At 34.1% G+C, this 27,973-nt stretch overlaps 1 protein-coding gene across 1 annotated transcript; it reads right to left on the bottom strand.

Moving 5' to 3' along the window:
- Window positions 1-27,154, bottom strand: LOC132550020 (protein smoothened-like). Its single transcript, XM_060214018.1, is given in 12 exon segments — window positions 1-231; window positions 234-869; window positions 1,486-1,623; window positions 2,045-2,181; window positions 4,333-4,521; window positions 6,010-6,118; window positions 8,421-8,513; window positions 9,208-9,331; window positions 13,157-13,376; window positions 13,579-13,757; window positions 15,875-16,090; window positions 26,687-27,154. Coding segments are annotated over 12 exon segments (2,679 nt in total). The 3' UTR covers window positions 1-61.
- Window positions 27,155-27,973: the final 819 nt, after the last annotated feature.

Here is a 27,973-nt window from a genome sequence, read left to right on the forward strand (position 1 = left end):
ACCGGATCTGTCAGACTTAGCTGATCCCAGACCTGATCGTTCTGACCTTGGACCTGAAAGATCAGATCGGGCTGAACTGAGACCTGACCTGTCCGACCTTCCCGAACTCACTCTTCCCCTGCTTGATCGGCTTGATGCTGATCCATTTGGCTGTCGAAGTCCTGGTTCGATACGACTGGCAGATTTTCCTGCTGACCCTTGTCGACTTTGGCCTGAATGACCAGACACATTTCCCATGTTTTGTCTTGATCCAGAGAAGCTGTCTTGACGACCAGCTCTGTTTGAATTTCCTAATCCTCCATTAGCCTGTTGTTGTTGGTATATATGAGCTTCTGCCATTTCTAGAGTTACTTCCCTTGCCCTACTCCGTTGAGAACCAGAGTTGCCACTCTGTCGGCTGTTCCGTTTCCCGTTTTCTTCCTGGTTGACCTCGTTCATATAGGTACTTGCAGTAAAAATGGCATAGTTTGTAGACAAAGTTTTAGGTGGGGCTGGTAATGTTACAGCTTCAAGGCTGTTATTGTGTGAATATGAATTTAATGAAACTGCCTCCATGCTATTACGTTCCAATGCAAAATCAATCCCATGAGCAGAGGCTTTACTTATGGCTGATGAGTCACTGTTCCGTCGACCTTTTTTTCCACGGCGATGACTAAATGTCCCAGAATGCTTTGTTGTTATAGGACCCAGAACAGGTTGGATCCTGTTTCTCTTTTTACTCTTCTTTCTCTTCTTCTTCCTTCGTTTTTTCTTTCCTCCTTTGATATCCTCACTTTGATCACTTTGATGGAATTGGCCTTGAGCTTCACTGAGTTGTGAATCCAGAGACTGACGACGAGATGCCATCTTGGATGCCATCGACCCAATATCTAACGAAAATAAACAATAACAATCTTTAAGTTTAATTCTGGCAAATCATGGGATAACATCATTTTAGAAAATATTTCAAACTGATAAAACTTATTTTTCAGCTATCTGTATGAAGTATTTTTTCTACAAATACTGAGATGTATACTAATTGTTATGTATTTCACCACATGTATCTAAAGCATTAAGTACTCCTGTTTTGAGTAATAATGATAAAGAAAAAAACTTTTATAAGACTTGTTCTCAGAACAGATTCAGGGGATCATTTGATCTGTACTTGATTTTGTTTTTTGTTATTGTGTTCTGTGGTTGTGTGGCTCAGTGGGTTACACACTTGTCTGTCACCTTAGCAACCAGGTTTCAAAATCCTGATTGTAGGACATGAAAAGTTATTGGATCACCAGCCCTACTACTTAGTTATTCTTTGATGTCCTCCCTTAAAGTGCCTCAATCAGGGCAAACAAGATAAATATAAATAAACCAACAGGTTACCTTTTATTGTAAAATAAAATTTAGAATTTATGGTTCAAGTCTATGAATGTTTAAAATCAACCACATATCACATGATTTCTTATTATACTAAACTCTCATCCAATTCTATAAATATTCAGTTTGTACCTGAATCTGAGTAACGTCTAAGTGTGCCGGCAGTAGGCATAATCATCCCTCCACGTCTACGCACAAGTTTCGGCATTGCATTTGCAAAATTTGATGACATCTCGTGAGAACTAACACTGTTTAAATCAAACTTCATCCCTGAGAAAAAAAGTCAGAATACAGAAATCAGAAAACTTTTGTGAAAAGACGATTTTGAGATCACCAATATACTCAACTTAAAAGAAAAATCTTGTTTAGAATATACATACTGTTACAGGGACATGTTGTATTGTAATGATAAAAACAGCAGAACAATATATAAATCTTATCAATTTTAAATTTAAAATCCATTGTGAATGTGATTATCTACATAAAGTATTAAACCAAGCAAACAAAAACAGAAATGTTACAAAATTATATCTAATTTTAAAAGAAAGATTTGCTGAGAACATTCACTAGATAATATCTTTTTTTTTTCTTTTTTCCTCAAAATAAGGGATTAGTGATGATTTCTAAAGATCATTTCCTCAATCTGTTACATCTAGATATTTCTGTGACTTTTTTGACCGTGGTAATTTACCTAAAGGGTCATCATGGGTGCTGCCGAAACTGATAGACATTCGTCCATTGTTCATATCCTTACGCCGTTCAAAGGCTTTCGCTATCATCTTGTGTTTCTTCATTTTTACTGGTTTGTTTGAAGGCTTTTTGAACACTCTGTGGAGGAAAGGAAGAATTTCTCTTTAATTGATGTAAATATTACCATGTATGTCTTTCAGTCACATGACCTGATTCAAATGTGTCAACACTATTGGAGTTTTATAAATCATATTCGAAAAAGGACAGAGACAAGACAAAAACAAGAGATCCCAGAGGGATCTTGGCGCCCACCATTTTAGGATCTGTTTTCAGTTCTTGATGATTTGTTTATTTTTTTTTGTCTGTTACAGGTGTTGTAAATGTTCATGAACTGGTCTTCATTGAATGTACTCAATGATGGCACAAGATATTTTTATTAAGCACCTATTAGCAAATATCATTTGAAAAAGATCCCAAAGTATTATTAGATAGCAGTCAGTTACAGGTGGATAATGGACAATATGCTTGTGCTGTATTACTGTCAACATCCAAGATGGCTGCCTGTGGGCCACCTTGATTTCAAATCAGTCCAAAAAAGTACAATGCACAACTTGGAACCAATGCATATGAAATTTGAGAAAGATCCATCCAGTACAAGAAAACGGTAACAAAGTTTTACATCCAAAATCCAAGATGGGAATTCGAATCAGTCCAAAAAAGGTACAATGCACAACTAGGGAAGGGGAACCTGCATATGAAATTTGAGAAAGATCCATCCAGTACTTTCCAAGAAATAGCGGTAACAAACTTTTACATCCAAAATCCAAGATGGCCACCTGTCGGCCATCTTGAATGTGAATCAGTTCAAAAAAGGTACAATGCACAACTAGGGACCAAGGGGAACCTGCATATGAAATTTGAGAAAGATCCATCCAGTACTTTCCAAGAAATAGCGGTAACAAACTTTTACATCCAAAATCCAAGATGGCCACCTGTCGGCCATCTTGAACGCGAATCAGTTCAAAAAAGGTACAATGCACAACTAGGGACCAAGGGGAACCTGCATATGAAATTTGAGAAAGATCCATCTAGTACTTTTCCAGAAATAGCGGTAACAAGAATTGTTTACGGACGGATGGACGGACGACGGACCACGGACGCAGGGCGATTTGAATAAGCCACCATCTATTTGAATAGATGGTGGGCTAAAAATCTAACAGATTTGTGAAGTGCTTATTAGTTAGTTAATACAAATATCATAGACAAGTGAACTCAACCAGCTTAACAAGATCAGTAAATTTTTAAACTTATTCTTGCAGAGCTGTGATTGGCTAAGGCCTCATTTGTTTCTCTTCTGATGTCATAACTTTTAAGCAACATCCCTGCATCTCCAACCTATAGTGTTTACATGTTGCCATTGATTCAATATTCTAGGGCCTGTTCCCATTATCACAATTTTTGTGCAAGAAGTCGTCAACTGACGGACAAACTCATGACACTGCATTTTAAATGATGCAGGCTGATGAAAATTACAGGGAAGTTTAACAGTCATCATAGTGATCTCATTGAGAAATATTCTATTTCTCTGTGCAACATGAAGTTGGACATATTTGATGTTCGTTAGTTTGCCAGTTGGTTCCATTATTGTATACCTTGTTCTCACTTGAGAACATGACATTACTTACTTGGATTGACTAAGGTTTACATGGCAGATGTCACTGATGAAGCAGAAAAGGCTTACCTTTCCAGAACACCTGGTCTTATTCTCCTTGTACTTTTTCAGGAGTCTCAATATAAATCTTTCTTTTGTGCATGTTGTGCCCGTTTTAATTGACTTTGAGTTTGGATTATGTTTTATGAAATATGACACACCAATGAAAGAAATATAGAAAGAGAATATCCCAAGTTTCCATTTTTTCTTGATAAGCATCAAAATAATATAATTGACAGAATCTTTCATGCGATTCCATTTCATATGAAATTGATGAAAATCCTTAAAATTTGTTCCTTTTATCTCATTACAGACAAAATGAAAAACTAGGATTCGTTTCCTAGACCTCATCTAAATGAAAACTCATGAAACATTCTTTTAATTAAATAAAATTCTTTGAAAACTGAATTTTTGTCCTTCATTTTCTCTGCATATGAACACTAATTGCTACTTACGAAATTTCTTAAACAGCCTGAGGAATCTACATTTTCTCCCCAGCACTATCCATGAATATTTCTATAGCAGTTCTAAGAATAACTGACGACATGATTTTTTTTCCAAACATTGCTACATCTTACTTCCGTAAAAAACGTTCCCATGACAACAAGGATGCTTTTGTCCACGACCAGCTGCTCATCAGAATGCCTGCCCCAAAGAAAGCCAAGACGTGAAACTCCACTGCTACAATACTTGGTCTGCTTGCCATGGCACAGGTTCGTGAGTAGGAACTGTCCACTGTCTTAGTCACAGTCATGTTGGCGAGGCAGCTAAAAATAGACAGTTATCAATTTGCTGAGTTATATTAATGAGTTACCTTTATCAACATTAAAATGTGTTCAGATTCTTCAGTTCATGAAGTAATGAATGTTTATTTCAGTCAATATACTGTATTTATCTTGTAATATAAGCCTTTTCTTGAAGATAAGGCCACCATGTCTACCCAGTATTTCTTTCTGACTAACTCTTGATTTATGAGACATTTTCTGATGAACTTCAGACCCTTTAATGATTTTGAAGTAATATTCTAGTGACCTTGTAATGTCAGGTCATATTCTGGTGACCTTTTATCAAACCAGGGGTCATATTGTTAAGATTTTTTCAATGAAAGTGAGGTCACATCCTGGTCACTGTTTAGTAGAAGTGAGGTCATATTCTGGTTAACCTTTCAATGAAAGAGAGGTCAAATTTTTGTGGTTTTTTTTCAATGAAATTGAGGTCACATTCTGATGTCCCTTTCAATGAAAGTGTGGTCACATTTTGATGTCCCTTTCAAGTTTGGAACCTGTCCATTAGTCCAAGCATTGGGGCAGACAGAACAGAACTGGTAAATGCATACTTACAAAGTTTTTATTGTTTCTAAGTTTGGAGGTTTAATTTTCAAATGGAACTGATAACACTCTCTGTTGTTGTATTTTAGCATATTTGACCCTTGTGACCTTGAAAGTGATCATTCATTTTACTAAACTTGGTAGCCCTTCATCCCAGCATGCCACAGGCCCATTATCAGCACCCATAGCCTTTTGGTTATTTGAGGAGAAGTTGTTAAAAGATTTTAACACATTTGATCCCTGTGACCTTGAAAGTGGGTCAAGGTCATTTATTTTAACAAGCTTTGTAGCTCTTCATCTATCATCAGTATCAGCACTCTCTGTCTTTTGGTTATCAACAAGAATAAAAAAATGTCAATTGTCTCAGGTGACCTAAAAAATGAGGTCAAATTCTGATAACACTTTCAATGAAATTGAGGTCACATTCTGGTGACCTTTTAAATAAAAGTGAGGTCACATTCTGGTGACCTTTTAAATAAAAGTGAGGTCACATTCTGGTGACCTTTTAAATAAAAGTGAGGTCACATTCTGGTGACCTTTTAAATAAAAGTGAGGTCACATTCTGGTGACCTTTTAAATAAAAGTGAGGTCACATTCTGGTGACCTTTCCCATGGAAGTAATGTCACATTCTAGTTGTCTTTCAATAAAAGTTAGGTCACCTTCTGCTTGACCTTTCAATGAAAAAAGAGGTTATATCCTGGTGACCTTTCCCATGAAAGTGAGGTCAAGTTCTGGTTATTCTTGAGGTCACATTCTAGTCCAGTGATTTTTCATTTAAACAGATGTCCTGTTCTGGTTGACAGATGAAAGATATTATCTATTTACATTAGCAGCCAAAATGTTCTTACACTTGACCTTCTCAACATAGGCAGAAGAATAACAAAGGTGTTGTTATAGTTTAAATAAAGAAGAAAAAAATTTCTTACAAATAGTAGTCTTTAAAGCTGTCCTCCCATCCCTGTTCACTGGTGAAAGAGTAGATGTGTATAGTGAATGAGATCAGTACGAACACAAAAGCCAGGATAGTAAATGTACCTAAAATGAAAGAAAGAAAGTAAAACACTTAAAAGTGAAAGTAGAAAAAAATGATAAAAAATAAAATAAACACAACAAATAGAATGAACACACACAAACAACTAAACAACATGGCAACCAAACATTACGAACTAGAAGAGAAGTTGGGATTTTTTTTATTGTTATTTTTTCGAGTTGTACTCATGGCTTTCAAAATACCAGCTAAACATCAAGTCTTGCCTGCAGACTCTATAGTAACGAATGTTTATAAATCTGAAGGAAAACTTAAGGTCTTGCCTGCAGACTCTATAGTAACGAATGTTTATAAATCTGAAGGAAAACTTAAGGTCTTGCCTGCAGACTCTATAGTAACGAATGTTTATAAATCTGAAGGAAAACTTAAGGTCTTGCCTGCAGACTCTATAGTAACGAATGTTTATAAATCTGAAGGAAAACTTAAGGTCTTGTCTGCAGACTCTATAGTAACGAATGTTTATAAATCTGAAGGAAAACTTAAGGTCTTGCCTGCAGACTCTATAGTAACGAATGTTTATAAATCTGAAGGAAAACTTAAGGTCTTGCCTGCAGACTCTATAGTAACGAATGTTTATAAATCTGAAGGAAAACTTAAGGTCTTGCCTGCAGACTCTATAGTAACGAATGTTTATAAATCTGAAGGAAAACTTAAGGTCTTGCCTGCAGACTCTATAGTAACGAATGTTTATAAATCTGAAGGAAAACTTAAGGTCTTGCCTGCAGACTCTATAGTAACGAATGTTTATAAATCTGAAGGAAAACTTAAGGTCTTGCCTGCAGACTCTATAGTAACGAATGTTTATAAATCTGAAGGAAAACTTAAGGTCTTGCCTGCAGACTCTATAGTAACGAATGTTTATAAATCTGAAGGAAAACTTAAGGTCTTGCCTGCAGACTCTATAGTAACGAATGTTTATAAATCTGAAGGAAAACTTAAGGTCTTGCCTGCAGACTCTATAGTAACGAATGTTTATAAATCTGAAGGAAAACTTAAGGTCTTGCCTGCAGACTCTATAGTAACGAATGTTTATAAATCTGAAGGAAAACTTAAGGTCTTGCCTGCAGACTCTATAGTAACGAATGTTTATAAATCTGAAGGAAAACTTAAGGTCTTGCCTGCAGACTCTATAGTAACGAATGTTTATAAATCTGAAGGAAAACTTAAGGTCTTGCCTGCAGACTCTATAGTAACGAATGTTTATAAATCTGAAGGAAAACTTAAGGTCTTGCCTGCAGACTCTATAGTAACGAATGTTTATAAATCTGAAGGAAAACTTAAGGTCTTGCCTGCAGACTCTTTAGTAACGAATGTTTATAAATCTGAAGGAAAACTTAAGGTCTTGCCTGCAGACTCTTTAGTAACGAATGTTTATAAATCTGAAGGAAAACTTAAGGTCTTGCCTGCAGACTCTATAGTAACGAATGTTTATAAATCTGAAGGAAAACTTAAGGTCTTGCCTGCAGACTCTATAGTAACGAATGTTTATAAATCTGAAGGAAAACTTAAGGTCTTGCCTGCAGACTCTATAGTAACGAATGTTTATAAATCTAAAGGAAAACTTAAGGTCTTGCCTGCAGACTCTATAGTAACGAATGTTTATAAATCTGAAGGAAAACTTAAGGTCTTGCCTGCAGACTCTATAGTAACGAATGTTTATAAATCTAAAGGAAAACTTAAGGTCTTGCCTGCAGACTCTATAGTAACGAATGTTTATAAATCTGAAGGAAAACTTAAGGTCTTGCCTGCAGACTCTATAGTAACGAATGTTTATAAATCTAAAGGAAAACTTAAGGTCTTGCCTGCAGACTCTATAGTAACGAATGTTTATAAATCTGAAGGAAAACTTAAGGTCTTGCCTGCAGACTCTATAGTAACGAATGTTTATAAATCTAAAGGAAAACTTAAGTTTTGTATGCAGCTTTTTTCCCCTTTTTTAATTCCAGATGAAGAAGGCAAGGCACTCCAATATTGGTCTTACTGTTTTTGTGAAAATTTAATGAAAAGTTAAATGTCCTTAATTCTGGAAAAAAACTTCTCCTGCAAGTTATCAGCATAAAACTTCTAACAGTTCAATGTTTATTCATTGAAGAGAAAATGAACTAAAACAAAAACATGACAGCATTTCACACACAACATGCCATGAAGACAACAAGGAAACACATTCTAAGACAAATGTAATTCAATATGGATCTACATACAAAGCGTAACAAGCTCTGAAGCAAGTACCAATGGTAACTTGATATATACAATTTAATAAAGAAGACGATATATTTTTGTATAACTTACTCATTCTGATAATTGTCTCCCTTATTTTGGATGTTGCCTTGTCACTGATAAAGTCAGGTGTGTCCTTTCGTAGTTTTACAAGTGTCCGTAATCCTATAAATAAACACATATGTATATAAAATAAATCTAATTGATATCAAAATAATTATGATCATGGTAATTCAATTTTATCACTCCTGTAAAGATTGGACAAAAGCTTCCTGGGTCAGTCTGAATGTAGATGGTTGGTTAATTTGCTTGCTGGGTTCATTGCCCATGAGTAACCAGGATCATATTGAGGTGGGATGTAGTAGCTGGTGGCTTTCTCAATGAAAAACATACAGGATGTCCATCACATATAGTCCAGATCAACTATGGTACAGTATCTTGCCAAACAATGCAACGTCAACACAAAGCAGCCATTTTCTCAACTTCCTGAGAAATCCAAACCCCTCTTTCTGAGAGCACTGCTGTAAAACTTTTTTATATGTAATTTCCTAGTTAAAACCCTTCCAAGAACCTTTTCCGAAAGTTCAAAATATCATGTATTGTTGTGTTATATCTTAATAAATTTTTCAGAATTTAGAATTTTCTTTTTGTCAGTTTGGGAAATTATGGGAGACTGGTTTGGTATGTTAGGCAGTTCTAATTTTAACTGTCATAACAGCGAAAAGATACAACAACTAAACACTTTCTGGTGATTATATCTTAATTCACTAATTCCTATTAAAGTACCAAAATCTATGATTTAAAATAATACTCATGAATTTTTTTCGGCCACTGTAAGAGAAATCTTCAATCGACTTACCCCGTATGAGATTCACAATACCGGAGCAAAGACAGACTCCCATGGGTACCACAACAAACCCTAGTCTATAAGCATACTGACGGTATCCCACAAAACATATGCCACTGACAGAGTCTCCATCAATCTGTAAAAAAACAGTGAAATATAATGTTATTATAACAGTGTATAAACAAGACAAGGTTTTTGTCATTCATCATCTTTTAAGGCAACAAGAAAGAACACAGCAAAGCAAAACAACAGAAGGTGGTGGGGATGAAGGTGAATTGGAAGAATTAAGGGAGGGGGTGGGGTGAAGGGGGATGGAGGTGGAGGGGGGCCTGGGGTTTGGGGTGAGGTTGGACACATAAGTCCAAGTCTTATAGCAGAGAGTTGGGCTTATCAGAAAACAATAATGTAGCATATTTTGTAATTTTACTGAAATAGATGGACTTTCCAAAAGGCATGGGCTTATTATACCTTACTAAACAGTAGCCAATCAAAGGATGTCATCCTGATATCGCAACCAATTTCATTTTTAAAATTCACTAACACTTTAATTTGTGAAATGTGATCCAAATCTACGTAAATTTCCTTCTTAGATTAAAAAATAAATCTCCTCTCAGCAAAATCAGTTTGTTTGCGATCATCAGACAAATTGTTTGTTATCATTAGACAAATTGTCTGTAATCATTAGACAAATTGTTTGTAGACAAATTGTTTGTTATCATCAGACAAATTGTTTGTTATCATCAGACAAATTGTTTGTAGACAAATTGTTTGTGATCATCAGACAAATTGTTTGTAGACAAATTGTTTGTGATCATCAGACAAATTGTTTGTAGACAAATTGTTTGTGATCATCAAATTGTTTGTGATCATTAGACAAATTATTTGTTATCATCAGACAAATTGTTTGTGATCATCAGACAAATTGTTTGTTATCATCAGACAAATTGTTTGTGATCATCAGACAAATTGTGATCATCAGACAAATTGTTTGTTATCATCAGACAAATTGTTTGTGATCATCAGACAAATTGTTTGTTATCATCAGACAAATTGTTTGTGATCATTAGACAAATTGTTTGTAGACAAATTGTTTGTTATCATCAGACAAATTGTTTGTGATCATTAGACAAATTGTTTGTAGACAAATTGTTTGTGATCATTAGACAAATTGTTTGTGATCATTAGACAAATTGTTTGTAGACAAATTGTTTGTTATCATCAAATTGTTTGTTATCATCAGACAAATTGTTTGTGATCATCAGACAAATTGTTTGTGATCATTAGACAAATTGTTTGTAGACAAATTGTTTGTTATCATCAGACAAATTGTTTGTTATCATCAGACAAATTGTTTGTAGACAAATTGTTTGTGATCATCAGACAAATTGTTTGTAGACAAATTGTTTGTGATCATCAGACAAATTGTTTGTTATCATCAGACAAATTGTTTGTAAACAAATTGTTTGTGATCATCAGACAAATTGTTTGTTATCATCAGACAAATTGTTTGTAGACAAATTGTTTGTGATCATCAGACAAATTGTTTGTGATCATCAGACAAATTGTTTGTTATCATCAGACAAATTGTTTGTAGACAAATTGTTTGTGATCATCAGACAAATTGTTTGTGATCATTAGACAAATTGTTTGTTATCATCAGACAAATTGTTTGTGATCATTAGATAAATTGTTTGTAGACAAATTGTTTGTGATCATCAGACAAATTGTTTGTAGACAAATTGTTTGTGATCATCAGACAAATTGTTTGTGATCATTAGACAAATTGTTTGTGATCATCAGACAAATTGTTTGTAGACAAATTGTTTGTGATCATCAGACAAATTGTTTGTTATCATCAGACAAATTGTTTGTTATCATCAGACAAATTGTTTGTGATCATCAGACAAATTGTTTGTAGACAAATTGTTTGTGATCATCAGACAAATTGTTTGTTATCATCAGACAAATTGTTTGTGATCATCAGACAAATTGTTTGTAGACAAATTGTTTGTGATCATCAGACAAATTGTTTGTTATCATCAGACAAATTGTTTGTAGACAAATTGTTTGTGATCATCAGACAAATTGTTTGTAGACAAATTGTTTGTGATCATCAGACAAATTGTTTGTGATCATCAGACAAATTGTTTGTAGACAAATTGTTTGTGATCATCAGACAAATTGTTTGTAGACAAATTGTTTGTGATCATCAGACAAATTGTTTGTAGACAAATTGTTTGTGATCATCAGACAAATTGTTTGTGATCATTAGACAAATTGTTTGTGATCATCAGACAAATTGTTTGTGATCATCAGACAAATTGTTTGTAGACAAATTGTAATCATCAGACAAATTGTTTGTGATCATTAGACAAATTGTTTGTGATCATCAGACAAATTGTTTGTAGACAAATTGTTTGTGATCATTAGACAAATTGTTTGTGATCATCAGACAAATTGTTTGTGATCATCAGACAAATTGTTTGTGATCATCAGACAAATTGTTTGTTATCATCAGACAAATTGTTTGTAGACAAATTGTTTGTGATCATTAGACAAATTGTTTGTGATCATCAGACAAATTGTTTGTGATCATCAGACAAATTGTTTGTGATCATTAGACAAATTGTTTGTGATCATCAGACAAATTGTTTGTAGACAAATTGTTTGTGATCATCAGACAAATTGTTTGTTATCATCAGACAAATTGTTTGTAGACAAATTGTTTGTTATCATCAGACAAATTGTTTGTAGACAAATTGTTTGTTATCATCAGACAAATTGTTTGTGATCATCAGACAAATTGTTTGTGATCATTAGACAAATTGTTTGTTATCATCAGACAAATTGTTTGTGATCATCAGACAAATTGTTTGTAGACAAATTGTTTGTGATCATCAGACAAATTGTTTGTTATCATCAGACAAATTGTTTGTGATCATGATCATCAGACAAATTGTTTGTAGACAAATTGTTTGTTATCATCAGACAAATTGTTTGTCATCAAATGTAGACAAATTGTTTGTGATCATCAGACAAATTGTTTGTAGACAAATTGTTTGTGATCATCAGACAAATTGTTTGTTATCATCAGACAAATTGTTTGTGATCATCAGACAAATTGTTTGTAGACAAATTGTTTGTGATCATCAGACAAATTGTTTGTTATCATCAGACAAATTGTTTGTGATCATTAGACAAATTGTTTGTGATCATCAGACAAATTGTTTGTGATCATCAGACAAATTGTTTGTTATCATCAGACAAATTGTTTGTAGACAAATTGTTTGTGATCATCAGACAAATTGTTTGTTATCATCAGACAAATTGTTTGTGATCATCAAATTGTTTGTGATCATCGGACAAATGGTTTGTAGACAAATTGTTTGTGATCATCAGACAAATTGTTTGTAGACAAATTGTTTGTGATCATTAGACAAATTGTTTGTGATCATCAGATAAATTGTTTGTTATCATCAGACAAATTGTTTGTAGACAAATTGTTTGTGATCATCAGACAAATTGTTTGTTATCATCAGACAAATTGTTTGTTATCATCAGACAAATTGTTTGTAGACAAATTGTTTGTGATCATCAGACAAATTGTTTGTGATCATCAGACAAATTGTTTGTGATCATTAGACAAATTGTTTGTTATCATAAAACAAATTGTTCGTGATCATTCGACAAATTGTTTGTAATCAACTTATATTTATCACTCTTATATGCCCTAATGGAAGAGCGCAGAATCTCTATGGGGGAAGGAAACAAGAGTAATCGCCCCACTCCCATATCTTACCTCAGACACAGCGAGACATATAATGGTCAACATATCAACTGACCACATGTTCTTACCTCAGACACAGCAAGAAACATGATGGTCAACATATCAACTGACCACATCTTACCTCAGACACAGCAACAGACATGATGGTCAACATATCAACTGACCATATCTTACCTCAGACACAGCGAGACATATAATGGTCAGCACAAGAGGGACACACCAGCTGGCTATGTGGAAGTAGGCAGTCTTGCTTGTAAGATCATCGCGAGGTGTTCCAAGGGCCTTAAATGTGAGATGCCAGGCATAGGCCAACATGACAAACCAGACAGAGGCTGCCATCATAAAGTAATAGACAAGGATAAAGATGAAGGTGCAGGAGGCTGTCTCACCAGACCTGAAATCAACCAATCAAATTTAACACCTAATGAAAGGAAATAAAAACTAATTTTATAAGGAATGAAAAAGGGAAAATTAATAGTAACTTGTTTATACAGTTACATCTAAAAACTAGTTTCTATTTAATATTTAATGACTATTTCATGTCTTGTAACAGAAGGGCCAATTTACATCAAGACTACATCATCCTCCTAACATACCCTAGTTTGGGTTCCCCATGCCGTGTTGTTCCGTCTGCCTTACATACGATGTCTGTCCTTGCATCACCAGAGAACTGAGCCAACCAACCAATGGTACAGAAGAAGAAACAGCCATTGATAAAGAACAAGATGAGAGCTGGATACCTGCTGGAAGTCTTCCAGTCAATCAGAAATGTCAGCTGTAACATAGATATGGTTACAAGGTCAGCTGATGAGATACAGATATAGTTACAAGGTCAGCTGGAACATAGATATGGTTATAAGGTCAGCTGATGAGATAAAAATATAGTTACAAGGTCAGCTGGAACATAGATATGGTTATAAGGTCAGCTGATGAGATAAAAATATAGTTACAAGGTCAGCTGGAACATAGATATGGTTACAAGGTCAGCTGATGAGATATAAATATAGTTACAAGGTCAGCTGATGAGATATAAATATAGTTACAAGGTCAGGTGATGAGATATAGATATAGTTACAAGGTCAGCTGGAACATTAATGTGTTAACAAGGTCAGCTGGTACATAAATATAATTCATAAGGTCAGAATAGAATTTTTGGTACTACTGGTATCTTGAGATCACTTCACTGTTGTTCTTGGCAGAGGTTGACAATGATATAGGGTTACAGCCCCTGTAACTTCTAGAAGGTGATTGTGATCCTAAAATCAAATTAAAGGTGTGATGGTCTGTATATGTACCAAGTGCATACATCTATAATACTGTTGACAAAAAGTTTATAAATGAAGTTAATTGATAGATATAGCTCTTCATATACTATTTTGTTACAAAACTAATCTTCTTGTTTGTTAATTTTCATACAACAAAGACAGCCATAAAAAAACCTTGTTTTAAACACCAATACAAGAAATGCAAGGTCATAAATTAAAACTCCTCATAAAAAATATGCCAATGATTAATAGGATCTGTCCTGTCACCATTCAATCAGCAATCATAACAAATAAGGTATTTATACCAGTGAGGAACTGACGAGTCGACCGAAGCTATTGTTAAAGTTATCTGACAAGCAGGTCTTTTGTTTGAATGTTATTAGGATATGACTCATGACACACCTGTGATTATCTCCCTTGACCCGTCACACCTGTGATCCGACCCATCTCATTGAGCTGTCAATCACTAGTGCAGAACTGATAATAAACTGTATGTGGGTGTGTGTAACTACTGTAGGTATGAAGACAGTACTATGTGAGAGATTTAAACATATAAACATTTTATATTGTAAATCAAAGAAATATTGTAAACTTTCTTTTCATTTTTTACTTTTCTCTCCAATGGTTTAAAATTAAATCAACCGCTTGCAAAAAAAGGAAACATTTTGCCCGTGTAACAGAGGCGATGATACATCTTAAAGCCTCCAGTATGATTTGAACCTGTGACCTCTAGCTTACCAGTCTTATTTCAACCATTAAAGCCTCCAGTATGATTTGAACCTGTGACCTCTAGCTTACCAGTCTTTTTTCAACCATTAAAGCCTCCAGTATGATTTGAACCTGTGACCTCTAGCTTACCAGCCTTATTTCAACCATTAAAGCCTCCAGTATGACTTGAACCTGTGACCTCTAGCTTACCAAATCTGATTTCAACCATTAAAGCCTCCAGTATGATTTGAACCTGTGACCTCTAGCTTACCAGTCTTTTTTCAACCATTAAAGCCTCCAGTATGATTTGAACCTGTGACCTCTAGCTTACCAATCTTATTTCAACCATTAAAGCCTCCAGTATGATTTGAACCTGTGACCTCTAGCTTACCAGTCTTATTTCAACCATTAAAGCCTCCAGTATGATTTGAACCTGTGACCTCTAGCTTACCAATCTGATTTCAACCATTAAAGCCTCCAGTATGATTTGAACCTGTGACCTCTAGCTTACCAATCTTATTTCAACCAATCCAACTAAACTTAAGAGAGGATCGATCCCTCTAGCCGAGCTGTAGGTTTGGGCTGGTATTTACCAGGGTTATATGCATGAACCTAAAATCTCTATTTTATTTTCAAGATATCTTTTTATGGAACAGTACTCTATACTTAAAACTTTGTAGAATAAGAACTGATCTACGAAGGTAACATCACCTACAGCACTACATTGTACACCATATCTAAAGCAGTATAAAGCCAGAGGCTAGATGCAAGATAATTGGATGGCTGAATGTATAAAAGTAATAATTTGTCATACAGGGTTATTGACCAAGAAAATTGAAAATTGTATCATTATAGACTTAGATATTTGTTACTTAGATAATCTTGACTATAATAAGAATTTCAGTGTTGTTGTACTTACCACTGTAAAAAGAGTACAGACAAGACAGATGGATCCGAACACTCCGATGAAGATATGAACCTGGTTGTGTTCCTCGTCTGTATAAAACGGATCCTGACACTGAATACCACATCCAGGCACCGTCTCATACCAACTGTCTTCATTAGTCGTTCTCACCAGGGGCAAGTTACACACTCCCGTCGTGTTAAATGTCAAGGATTCATACGTATGTGATGTCTGAAATTAAAAACTGAAATTGAGCATATGTTGTACCAGGCAACTTGTTTCAAATGATATCTATTATACAGTATATGTACTCATTTATAAATACCATTTGTCCCAGACTGTCAATTTCACACTGCCAATAAACTTTTGGTTATTATTGTTAAACGTCCCACCAACAGATATGGACATTTACGAATGGTCTCTCCATGCATGCGAGGTAAGTGTTTTCATGAGACTACATAACGTATACTATTAAAGCTTGCAACTTGGTCACATTCTACCGTCAACGGGTGGACAAATTGTCGCACCACCTTAATCCTATCTGTTTGGCAGGAATTAGTAACTACCATTTTACAGACTGGTAGGTCTCGCTCAGGGGACAGAACCAAAGTTTCGTCAAACTTCAATGAATATAAACACAAGCTTAAAAATGAACAACTATTTATGAAGTCAACTCCATCACTGTTGATACCCTTAAAAACTGACACCTTAGTCTTACTTTCGTGACAATTGAGACAAAAACTGTGGTCTGTTTCATAACTTTTGCACACATTTGATCAGGTTGTTTTCAGGATATCTTAAAGGATCCTCTGTTTTGTTTCAAACTTTTAGTAAACCTAAAAATTTTCAACCATTAAAAATAATCACCCACACAGTGCGGTAATGCTAATTCCAAGGGCTTAATACAGGATAAATATAACACATATAGTTACCATCTAATTTAGTGTCCTTGGCTTGGTTATAACCAGAACAAGGACGTTAAGTTCCAAAAAAGAAAGAAAACCATCTAATACAGGGGCATTGTTTCAGCCCTCCTTTAATATTTACACCAGCATGATTTTTACTTACACCTATCAGAACAATGCCCCTCCTTTAATGCTTACACCAGCATGATTTTTACTTACACCTATCAGTATTTGATATCAAAAAGTTAGGTTAGATTGACAGAGTGATAAGGATTAAATTCAACATGTTCCTGAAGATTGAGGGAAACCTTCGACTGAAATTCAAGAGAGATCCATCTAGCACTTCTTGTATATCCGACCATCTGATGATGGTAGGCGGAAATATTCTAGGCTCCAAATCTTCAAACGAATGTTATAAAAACACTCCCTTGATAATTATAATCTAACATACTGTTTCATCCTACACAAACCTATCTATATTGATTGTTCATTAGATTGAGTTTTACTCATGTGTGAAAAATGTTTTATATCATTGTATGTGTCAAACGACCAATATACAAAATGTATACATTCCAAACACCTACGGACAAAAAAGACATAGACTTACAGAAAATATTTTTATCTCAAGTTGTCAAAAGCTTTATCAGTAATGCATTTATGAGTAATGCCATCAGAATTCTAGTGCATCTGATGTCTAAGGGTTGTTATAATACATCTTCTTGATCCAATATGGCTGTAGTGTTTCATAAGTACTACGTCAGAATTTTAGTTGACAAACTATCACATAGACAGTCAGGGTTTCCATAATTTTGTTAGTAGTAGGCTGTTTAGTGAAAGTAGGAGGCTGGCCTGCCGTGTACGTGTAGTCGTGTACGGAACATTATTACGGAACTGGATTGGTGTAGGCGGCCAAATGATCAAAGTAGCTAGTCAAATTGGCCGGCGACCGGCTCTTATGGAAAACCCTGATAAGGTCACTGTAGTATATGTAACATCAGTTTTTTTCACTGAGCACTGTCAAAGCTTTGGTAAAACGTATCAATACATTTTCTATACTAAGAGAATTTTTTTATACTACTTTTTTAATTGTTAAAATAAGGACATCTTGAAAACAGTTTCTGGGAAAAAACGTATTTCACTAATGTTGTTCTCATTTTAGAATTCAAGATTTACTTAAAGTTGAAATTGATAATTCAAATTTACTTGATAACCTGTCTGTAAATTATGATATATTGAATTTCCTAGTTTTATCGAGGCCGTTTGTAAGAAGTGTATTACACTGGTAAGTATATAACCCATGGTCGGGTACAATACACCAATGTTATTTTTTGTCTGTGTTTAACGGTGGTCCATAAGTAATCATGTGTGACTTTGTACATACAGATGACTCATATCACCTCTCTTACAATATACTGAACAATTAAAGTCAGGAATTTAATACTATAATGTTAAACAAGAGATCCCCGAGGGATCTTGGCACCCATCATTGTTTGATCTTTATTTTTTCTCTGAAAGTTGGATCTTTTCCTTTTTTTCTCTTCTCTGTTTTTTCTCTTAATGATAAGACATTTGAGCATTCCTTTGCAGACATAATGATGATAATCTTTACCTGCCAAATCCAAAATGGCCATCTGGAAGCCATTTTGTTTCTTCTGATCAGTCCCAAAATCAAACAAGCACAATTTGAGAGTTCTCCATCCAGTAGTTCTCAAGAAATAGCAATAACAATTTTTTGAAGTCAAAAACAGATGATCACCTTTATGCCATTTTGTTTTTCTGATCAGACCCAAAATCGAATGGGCACAACTAGGGACTAAATGGAACCTACATATTAAATTTGAGAAATATCTGTACTGTAGTTTTCAAGAAATAGTGACAACAAAATTTCAAAGTCAAAATCCAAGATGGCTACCTGATGGCCATTTTTTTCTGATCAGTCCCAAAATAACATTGGCACAACTATGAACAAAAGGGGAACCTACATATGAAATTTGAGAGAGATCCTTCTCTCACTTCTCAAAAAATAGCGATAAACAATCTTCATTGAAAAAATCCAAGATGGCTGCCTGTTGGCCATTCTGTTCTTCCAATCAATCCCAAAATCAAACAGGCACAACTAGGGACCGAGGGGAACCTTCATACACAATTTGAGAAAGATCCATCCAGTACTTCTCAAGAAATAGCAATGACAAAAATTGTGTATGGATGGACGACAGACTATGGATGCAGAGCGACTTGAATAGCCCACCATCTGATGATGGTTGGCTAAAAATCAAACATCATCTGTGTTAAACTGATTATTCATCAGATAAGGCAGGCTCTCAGAAAACTAAATTTATCACACAGTTTTCCTAATCTTTAAACATGTTCAATTCCAGGACTTCATTTCATGATTTCAACAGCCTGTTAGATTCTGTAACAAAGATGTACTATTTAAAATGGGAATTGTGTACAGACCTTGAACATTGAATTAATAATAAATATACAAGTATGTACAGATATGTTTATTGGTTATTCGGTCTTCAACGATATTAATAATTACATATGATACATTTGACCTCCTTACCTCACATAATGTAAACATGTATACATTGGAAAGCCTTGAAGCCATACCACAAATGGTCTTTGTTTTGAACTAAAACTTATTAATACAGTTGATCAATATTCCCAAGTTTTCTAGCTTAGGGGAGAGTTCTTTAGTCTTAATGAAATTTCGTTTTATTTTGATATTGGTCTCCATTGCCATGTGTAATAAATGAATATGTTGTGTTTCAGGACTTTGAATTATATATCAAATGTATTTCTTCTGAGTGACTGACTAAATTTGCCGAGCATATGAAAAGTAAATGTGAAGAAAGAATTTTTGAGAACTAATCAAAATACACAGTAATTTTAAATATTCAGCATTTTTTTAGCTTCAAATTTTCAGTGAGCAGACCTGATTTCACACTGTGCCACTTTCATTTAGATTAAATAAACATCTTGAATGAACAGTTTGTGTAAAAGACATCTTTTGTTGTGCCAACACAAAAAGAAAAGGACTTTAATGGACTTGGAGTGAGCCAGAAGTCTGATATAAATTAAATGCTTTTGAATTTAACTTTTTATTGAATTGTCAGATTGACTCAAATGATTTTGCAATCAATTCCAAATTGACTTAACTTTTATACAGCCAGACCTTATTCCTGATATGAGTAAAAGAACTTTATTTGAGAATTACCATTTGTGATATCAACGAAATCATACACCTAAACACATATACTTGTAACAAAATCAGCTCAATTTAACACACAAGCTACACATTACTTCATGTTTCTTACTTTTTTTTAAATAAGAATTATAAAGATTGATCTGTTAAATGTGTGTGAAAAAATCTCCATGAAAAACTAAAACACAAATAAGCACCACATTTACTCCAATAAAAGCTCCCCTGATATATCACCACCTCTCACTCCTGTTCAAATCATGAAAAGTTTCGTTAATTAAGGTACTTTGAAAATTACGGCTGACCTTAAGACTTATAAACAGGCTGTGTAGTTCCACATGGTCTGGTGAACTCTGACCTACAGTTTATTAAATATGTGGTGATAATTACCAAAAGTTATTAATTTATATGAAAACTCCACTACCTTTTTGACAGACACTCAACTGCTATAACTTTGTAGTTTGTTATTGCCCTAATTGCTTCTAATCATTAATTAGGGTAAAAGAGGTTAGGGACTGGGTAAAAAGATTATTTGAGAACATGGGCCAGCATTGAAGACAAAAATCAAGAGAAACTTTGCTTTCTGATCATCACCATTACTGTAGTACCAGTGAACTGCATATTGTTCATTTCTTTACATATACCTATGAACCTATACAAGAACTGTACACTTCGTCGAAAACCTTTAACTTAAATGCCTTTCTAAACCCTTTTTCTTTCAAACACAGTGTATAGGTACATATATACATATTTTTTTCTTGAATAAGACATGTCAAATAAAGCCAAGAAAAAGGTTTGTCCGATGAATGTTAAATGGCTTTTTAATGACCAGCGCACTGTAATTCCCTCCAAATCACAAAAGTTATTGAACATCTGACTGATCATATTACTGAATTCTTCGTATAAATGTTGGGAATAGTGGCCCGGTCCTGTCAATGGATTGGAGAGTATATACAGCTAGGCAATATATCTACACAAACTACTACTGGAAATTATATATATATATGATACCTTTTCAAGGACTTTTTTTCACATGTAATTTGATCTTAAATCACAGGGATTTCTGTAAAGAATTTTTAAAAAGTTTTGAAATACAAAGATTAATTAGATTAATATTTGAAAGTACATTAACTGTAATTTTAATGTACGCCGTCTGCAATGATAACATTACAGATAGAGTAAAATATGTTTACGATATATATACCCAGTATATATAAACAAACTTTCTTCAAATGATATTCAAAAGATTTTAAAGATGAAATACATGCACCAAGTGAAGGTACAACAGAACTCAGATGAATCTGTATGTCATTTACGTTTGTACATCAGCATTAAAACACTGGAATCAGAAAATCAAAAACAACATATATATATATATATGTAAAGATCCTCTACCTGGGGGTTGTGTGAGATAACATTCTGAAACACTGGTAATTATAATACTGGATAAAGATTGACACGTCAAAACATCAAATAATGAAAACACTATTGTAAACAAGATGTCATGTTCCCATTAGGCCCAGAAAATGCCCTCTAATGTATCACTGTATTTCCATGTTGAATAATTCGAAGAGAAGATTGAAAGTGACATTATAACAAAAAGTAAGACAACACTTTATCACCTACATTGTAAATAAGGCGCTATTTTTGGTAACGATTCCATCGTTAAATGGATTCTATTTATATCTACATTTCGAAACTTTGTAAACATCAGCTGAAATAGTCTGGTCTAAAGATGGGACAGTCACAGCTTGGTGTAAAATTGGTGTTATTTTGATTAAAATCTTTGACTTGAAATAATAACTCATAACTTGGATTTTATTATAAACAATTTCATTGTAAACTCCTCAATATCTTTATTGACATATTTATTGATCTTGAATTACTTTTTACGACAGCAATATTAATTTGCCTGTGCGTCGTAGAATGTCATTTAGAAATTAAAACAATTAATCATCGGAAAACATCCACATTCAATATTATCTAATTTAAGGTAGTGATTTTTACATACAAAATGTTGAATGAGCATTCTTTTACAGTCAAATTATGGACATCATTAAGGACTGATAACATATACCAATGATGCTTCAAAACCTTGCAATAATGCTAAAAATGGAATACAATATTGATAAGCTTAAGATTTTGCTTATAATTTAATTCTGATCTCCAAAATAACACCAAATATAACCAAACTCTACCAGTTACATAGACATGAAGCCAAACTCTGAACTAATGATAAGTATATTATATATTGAGAAATCAAGGACCATTATACATCTAACCTTAATTGATCATTATCCCAGGAAGGCTACAGAAACATTCGCTCACAAGAAACGTGAATTTTCCTGTTGGTGAACATTTTGGATAAATGAGGCAAAGGACATTTTTGGATATTACCTCTTTTATAAAATGTCAGAGCTTACAAGAAAATGAAGCAGCTAAGAAGAATTGACTGTCAAACATCTTACTCCTAAATGCACTCTAAAGTTAATGTCAGGAAGCCAATGTTATTCAATCGCCTTATATCTGAAAACCATTGTTATAATGTAGGTTATTACAAACCCGTATCATTAATGTCATCGTCTGGAGAAGGCCACAAGGCCTGAAAAAGTTAAAGATTTGGAACTTCATTTGCCATAGTAATGTTTTGTATTTCTATATACCAGTATTATTTTCAAACACAAGCTTGAGATATTATTTTTGCTCCTTATTATAAGGGGCCTTTTGAGTCCATCGGCCAAAAGGATAATTAGGGCACTTTACCATTCTCAATTATAGTATGTAACTTTTTTTCTTGTTCTATGTATGTGATGTAACTGTTATAATATTTATTGTCTTAATAAGGCGTCAGAATGTCAGAAAAATTACAGCAACATGTGCCAGCATGAATCAGAGAAATATTTCATTAACACTCTGATCTGGAACATATTCCAAATTTTTCCCTCAGTTTGGAATACATTTCATTTTATGGTAAGTGAAACCATTCACAAAATAACAGATAGCTTCACAATCATTAGCTCTAGTTCTTCAACAATGTTTTAAAATTGGCAAAGTTATGTCTCAAAATGCCTAAATTTAAAAGTGAAATTGGTGTTACTAACAATCAAAATTATATCAAAAAACAAAAACACATTCTTGAGTTTTTATTCAAGATCTATTTAGATTCTAAAGCTATAGTTTATAAGTTTTGAAGCTGATCAAGATCAACAGGTACCCAATACAAATGGCAGTGTCTTTTTACCTTACGATGTCCTACCCTTTACAACAGTCGGACTAAAAACAGATTCCCCGTGTATAAATCGTTATTGACAACAAGGACGTTTACTCCTCCCGTTCAATGGGCACCAACAATAGTCACGTTGACGACCAACAAAAGACATTTCCTACTTCACAGACGACACAAAATTGTACATGTCACAAATACCCATGGTAGGCCTTGTTACCTGTACCTAGTGAAGCCCTTGTTACCTATCCAATTAAAGAATAGTTAGCTTAGACCGCGGAAATAGTACAAAATTTGTTTCTAAGGGTACATTATATACATAAATGTATGTCTAATAGCATTTCATCATCATGCAGTACATATATATAAATAGTGACTATTACATTTCAAGGTTAATATTCAAAAAATTTGCAAACATGAATGAATTGACTCGTATATAAATCTGTATCTAAATAAATTTTACTGCTTTCATTAAAAAATATCATTAATCACTTATGGTAAATATTCACATTATATTTAACACATCAGGAAATAGAAAAATGGTTGAATCATTACAAGAAAAACAAACTGTATTTAACGTCCAAATGATGTAACAGAACAAGTGATTTATACAATGTTTCTAAACAAAATCATTTTATTTCCTGTATATTGTTTTATTAGATAAATTTCTCGAGTTTTAATATTCTTACCTTAATATTTGTAAATTTTGCATTAATTTGATATAAAATTGTTAACGTACACGATGTCTGTAAATTATAGCAGAATGGTATTACTTGACAGTAGTTGTACATTTAAAATGCTAATAAAAAATATTTTTTGGTTACACAGTCCATTAATTTAGGATAACCATGCTAATTTACATTGTAGAAACTTATTATAATTGGTATATAAAGACATATTACATAAATTTTGCATGAAAAATTTACCTACAGAATTTTCACTGTTATGATAATGCTAACCAGTCTTCAGCAGCTCTCTGTATAGAGCTAAAGATGTTGAAATGTAAACAGAGGTTTCTTTGTCAGGAAATTAAATGTCCATCCCATCCACTAACTTTATATATAAAACTAATGTCCATGTCCCAAATCATCTGTAATCAAATAACTTCAATAAATATTTTAGGGTAGGATTTAAACGTATAAAGGAATTAACACCGGTGGATTTTTTAAAACTAAATATACAATATGTACGTTGTACAAAATCGGATAAAACATATTTTCATTTAAAATCACTCTGAAAACTGATAAAAAAAGTAATCTTTATGATATAAATAGCAGGCCAATACACTTCAATATAAATTTGGGATTGTTATGGTTTAATACAGAAATCTGGGAATACTATCCATTGTGGAAAAAGGGGAATTTCGGGGCCATTTTGAATATTGAATATTGGAGAAATGTCCGACAGCCCTCTAGATAAGAATTCGTAAGAGGGATATGATAAAGGACATAAATTGCTCTATATAAAAAAAATTACATGAATAATATTATGACAAATGAATAGATAAAAATGAGCCAACACTGCTTCAATGTACGTATGCTTTTTAGATGGCACCGTCGCTGGATAATGGATAGAATAGGGCACGCAGGGAGTCACCCAACAGTTATAATACCAAAGATATAGGATAGGACTCAACACTAACCAGCTAAACCAATAAGTAGGTGTTTAACTTTTATTGTTTGCTGAACAGTTTCTCCAGTTACAGCTCATCAGGGCATATAAAAATATGTTAAGTAAAACATACTGATTAGCTCATAAAACTCACTGGATCTAAAGTCTGAAAAATTAACTGAAACATGTACAGTGTTTACTGATTATTGGTCCCGTCAGATTTGAGACAGTTATTAGACTGAGGATACATTTCATGTATTTTTCCTGTATCAAAGCACACACCAGTCAAATTCTTTGCTTTCTGATGAACAACACAAACTGCCCTGAGTTGTCAAACCACACACTTAGGATCTCTACCAGAGATCACAACATCCGACCGACTGATCAAGGTCTCATACTGGTCCCTATGCTATCACATGAATCGTCATTAAATGTACATATTTGGGCATAATACAGTGCTCCAGATAGCCTGCGTGAATGCGTTTTCACGCACAATATTTCTAATTTCACGCTAGGAAAAAAATAAGATTTGCGTCATTAATCCGTCAATGTCCGGCTCCAATATTACGTAGTTAGAAAACTCAATAATCTAAGTCAAACAGACACTTATCGAGTAAACGAAACTCGTAACAAGCGCTTTCTTGATCGTGATTATAAACCAGTCGCATAGCAAATATGGCGCTGTCAAAAATGTTTACAAATTCAGTGTTACCCTAATATGGAAAAACCCATACACTTGATGAAGGCAGGGGTGAAAAAACCCCTCAATTTATAAAGGTAGGAGTGAAAACCCCACATGTCAAAAAGTTATCTGGAGCACTGATAATAGTAAATGTATATGAACCATAAGGAAACTTAAGTGTCTGTATGTAATGTACATCTTTTGTATAATGAGAAAATACAACCCTATATTTTTCAAAATTTATAAACATACACACTCAGATCCTTGCTGTAGACTTTATGAAAGAACTGATCTGTCTTCATAAGGAATTTATAAAGGTTATAAACATCATTGCTCTGTTTATGTGTCATTTCATACTTTCTCACAAATTTTTATCGTTATTCAAAATGTTTATTACCAAAGTGAATTCAATTGATAGAACAACTCAACACCAGTGTTACTGTTGACCTCTTCATGGTCATAATTATGATATAATAAGGGTCACACAAGTGATGTATTTACGGTCTGGTAAATGTCACTCTTGTGTGATAGCTTTATAGTATAATGTAAATGCCATGCAAATGTGAATAATATACCTATCTATTCTTCAATAAGCCTAAGGGCCAACACATTACTTCTAACACAAAGTCGGGGGGTGGGCTTATTACATGACACCTGGAGGTCAACACATTACTTCTAACACAAAGTCAGGGGGTGGGCTTATTACATGACACCTGGAGGTCAACACATTACTTCTAACACAAAGTCAGGGGGTGGGCTTATTACATGACACCTGGAGGTCAACACATTACTTCTAACACAAAGTCAGGGGGTGGGCTTATTACATGACACCTGGAGGTCAACACATTACTTCTAACACAAAGTTGGGGGGTGGGCTTATTACATGACACCTGGAGGTCAACACATTACTTCTAACACAAAGTCGGGGGGTGGGCTTATTACATGACACCTGGAGGCCAACACATTACTTCTAACACAAAGTCGGGGGGTGGGCTTATTACATGACACCTGGAGGTCAACACATTACTTCTAACACAAAGTCGGGGGGGGTGGCTTATTACATGACACCTGGAGGTCAACACATTACTTCTAACACAAAGTCAGGGGGTGGGCTTATTACATGACACCTGGAGGTCAACACATTACTTCTAACACAAAGTCGGGGGGTGGCTTATTACATGACCTTGTAATTTGTACTTACCAAACATTCTGTGTCTGCTGTAAAGATGTCCTGGGAACAACTTAGAAAGTCTGGCCAGCCCTGGACTTCCTCCACCAACTTGCAGGCTTCGTGCGCTCTCTGACAAGCATCCTTACTGGGTCGTTCTACTAATCCTTCGGTATTATCACACTTTGGTACGTACACAGAACACAAGAATGGCTGGACGACCAGCCAACACTCTGGTGCACCCTGAAGTCCTTTCCATAATTTCAATTTTTGTTCAACTTCTTCATGATTTGAAGAATCACCAACAAATGCCAGTGTTGTGTAATTGAATGGGATATTTCCCCCTAAACATTGCGTAAAATTTTTCGGAATGCAATTATTTACAGTATTTGAAACATTGCGTTTACAAGCTGCACAGTTGACTTTTTCTATACAAATGATATAGATTAAAACAAAACTGCACACTAAGTAAGTTGTAAGATGAAATTTTTTAGAAGGCATGATTCACTTTTAATAAAATCATCCCTCCCACAATAATTATGTCCTTTGTGTTTTCTTTTCTTCATTCAAGCAAAGAAATTCTTCCAAGTTTTTTGGTTGGTGTTAAAATTTAACACTATCCATAAAATTCTTACAGTATGATCCTAATTTTTCACATGTGAAACTCTGAAGCATGAATTAGGAACCAGAGGTAACATTACAACAATAACAAATTACATGTATAATTTGCAGCACTTTTGGGTAAAACACTATTCCACTACAAGTTGGAAACAGATTATATTTAAAGTTAATAGCAGCACCAATTGAAAATAATAATTACGAAAAAGATGAAATGTAATTGTCTTTCAATCTGATCACATAGAATTCCAGCTACTATGAAACTGCTCCATCACCATGGTTACTAGTCATTGTGGAATCGCAGTATAGTACAGTTTACATTCATTCCATTCCGCAAAAATAACGTCTTAATTGTGGCCGGGTTGTCTATGTTTTCATATCGACTGTGGATAACTTGCTCCGGCCAGTCTCTATCAATCATAATGATAGCTGGACAAATGACCAACACCTGAAATGAAATTTATGGGTTACAATGTAAACAAAGACTTATCTTTACAAGTCAATATGTGATGTCATAAAGTAATGTCAGTACATGGTTAAAAGGACTACACCAGTCAATAACATGACGATGTCAATAAATTTTCACAGATTGGCGTTTGTTTCGTGCTCACATATTTTTTTGACGATTTAACCTGTGAAAATTACATGTACTTACCATGTAGTAAATATTATACATACTATGATACATAACATCCTAGCATT

Source organism: Ylistrum balloti, unplaced genomic scaffold, assembly GCF_031769215.1.
Source record: "Ylistrum balloti isolate Yb309-2 unplaced genomic scaffold, AGI_CSIRO_Ybal_v1 Utg370100, whole genome shotgun sequence".
Taxonomy (NCBI): Eukaryota; Metazoa; Mollusca; class Bivalvia; order Pectinida; family Pectinidae; genus Ylistrum; species Ylistrum balloti.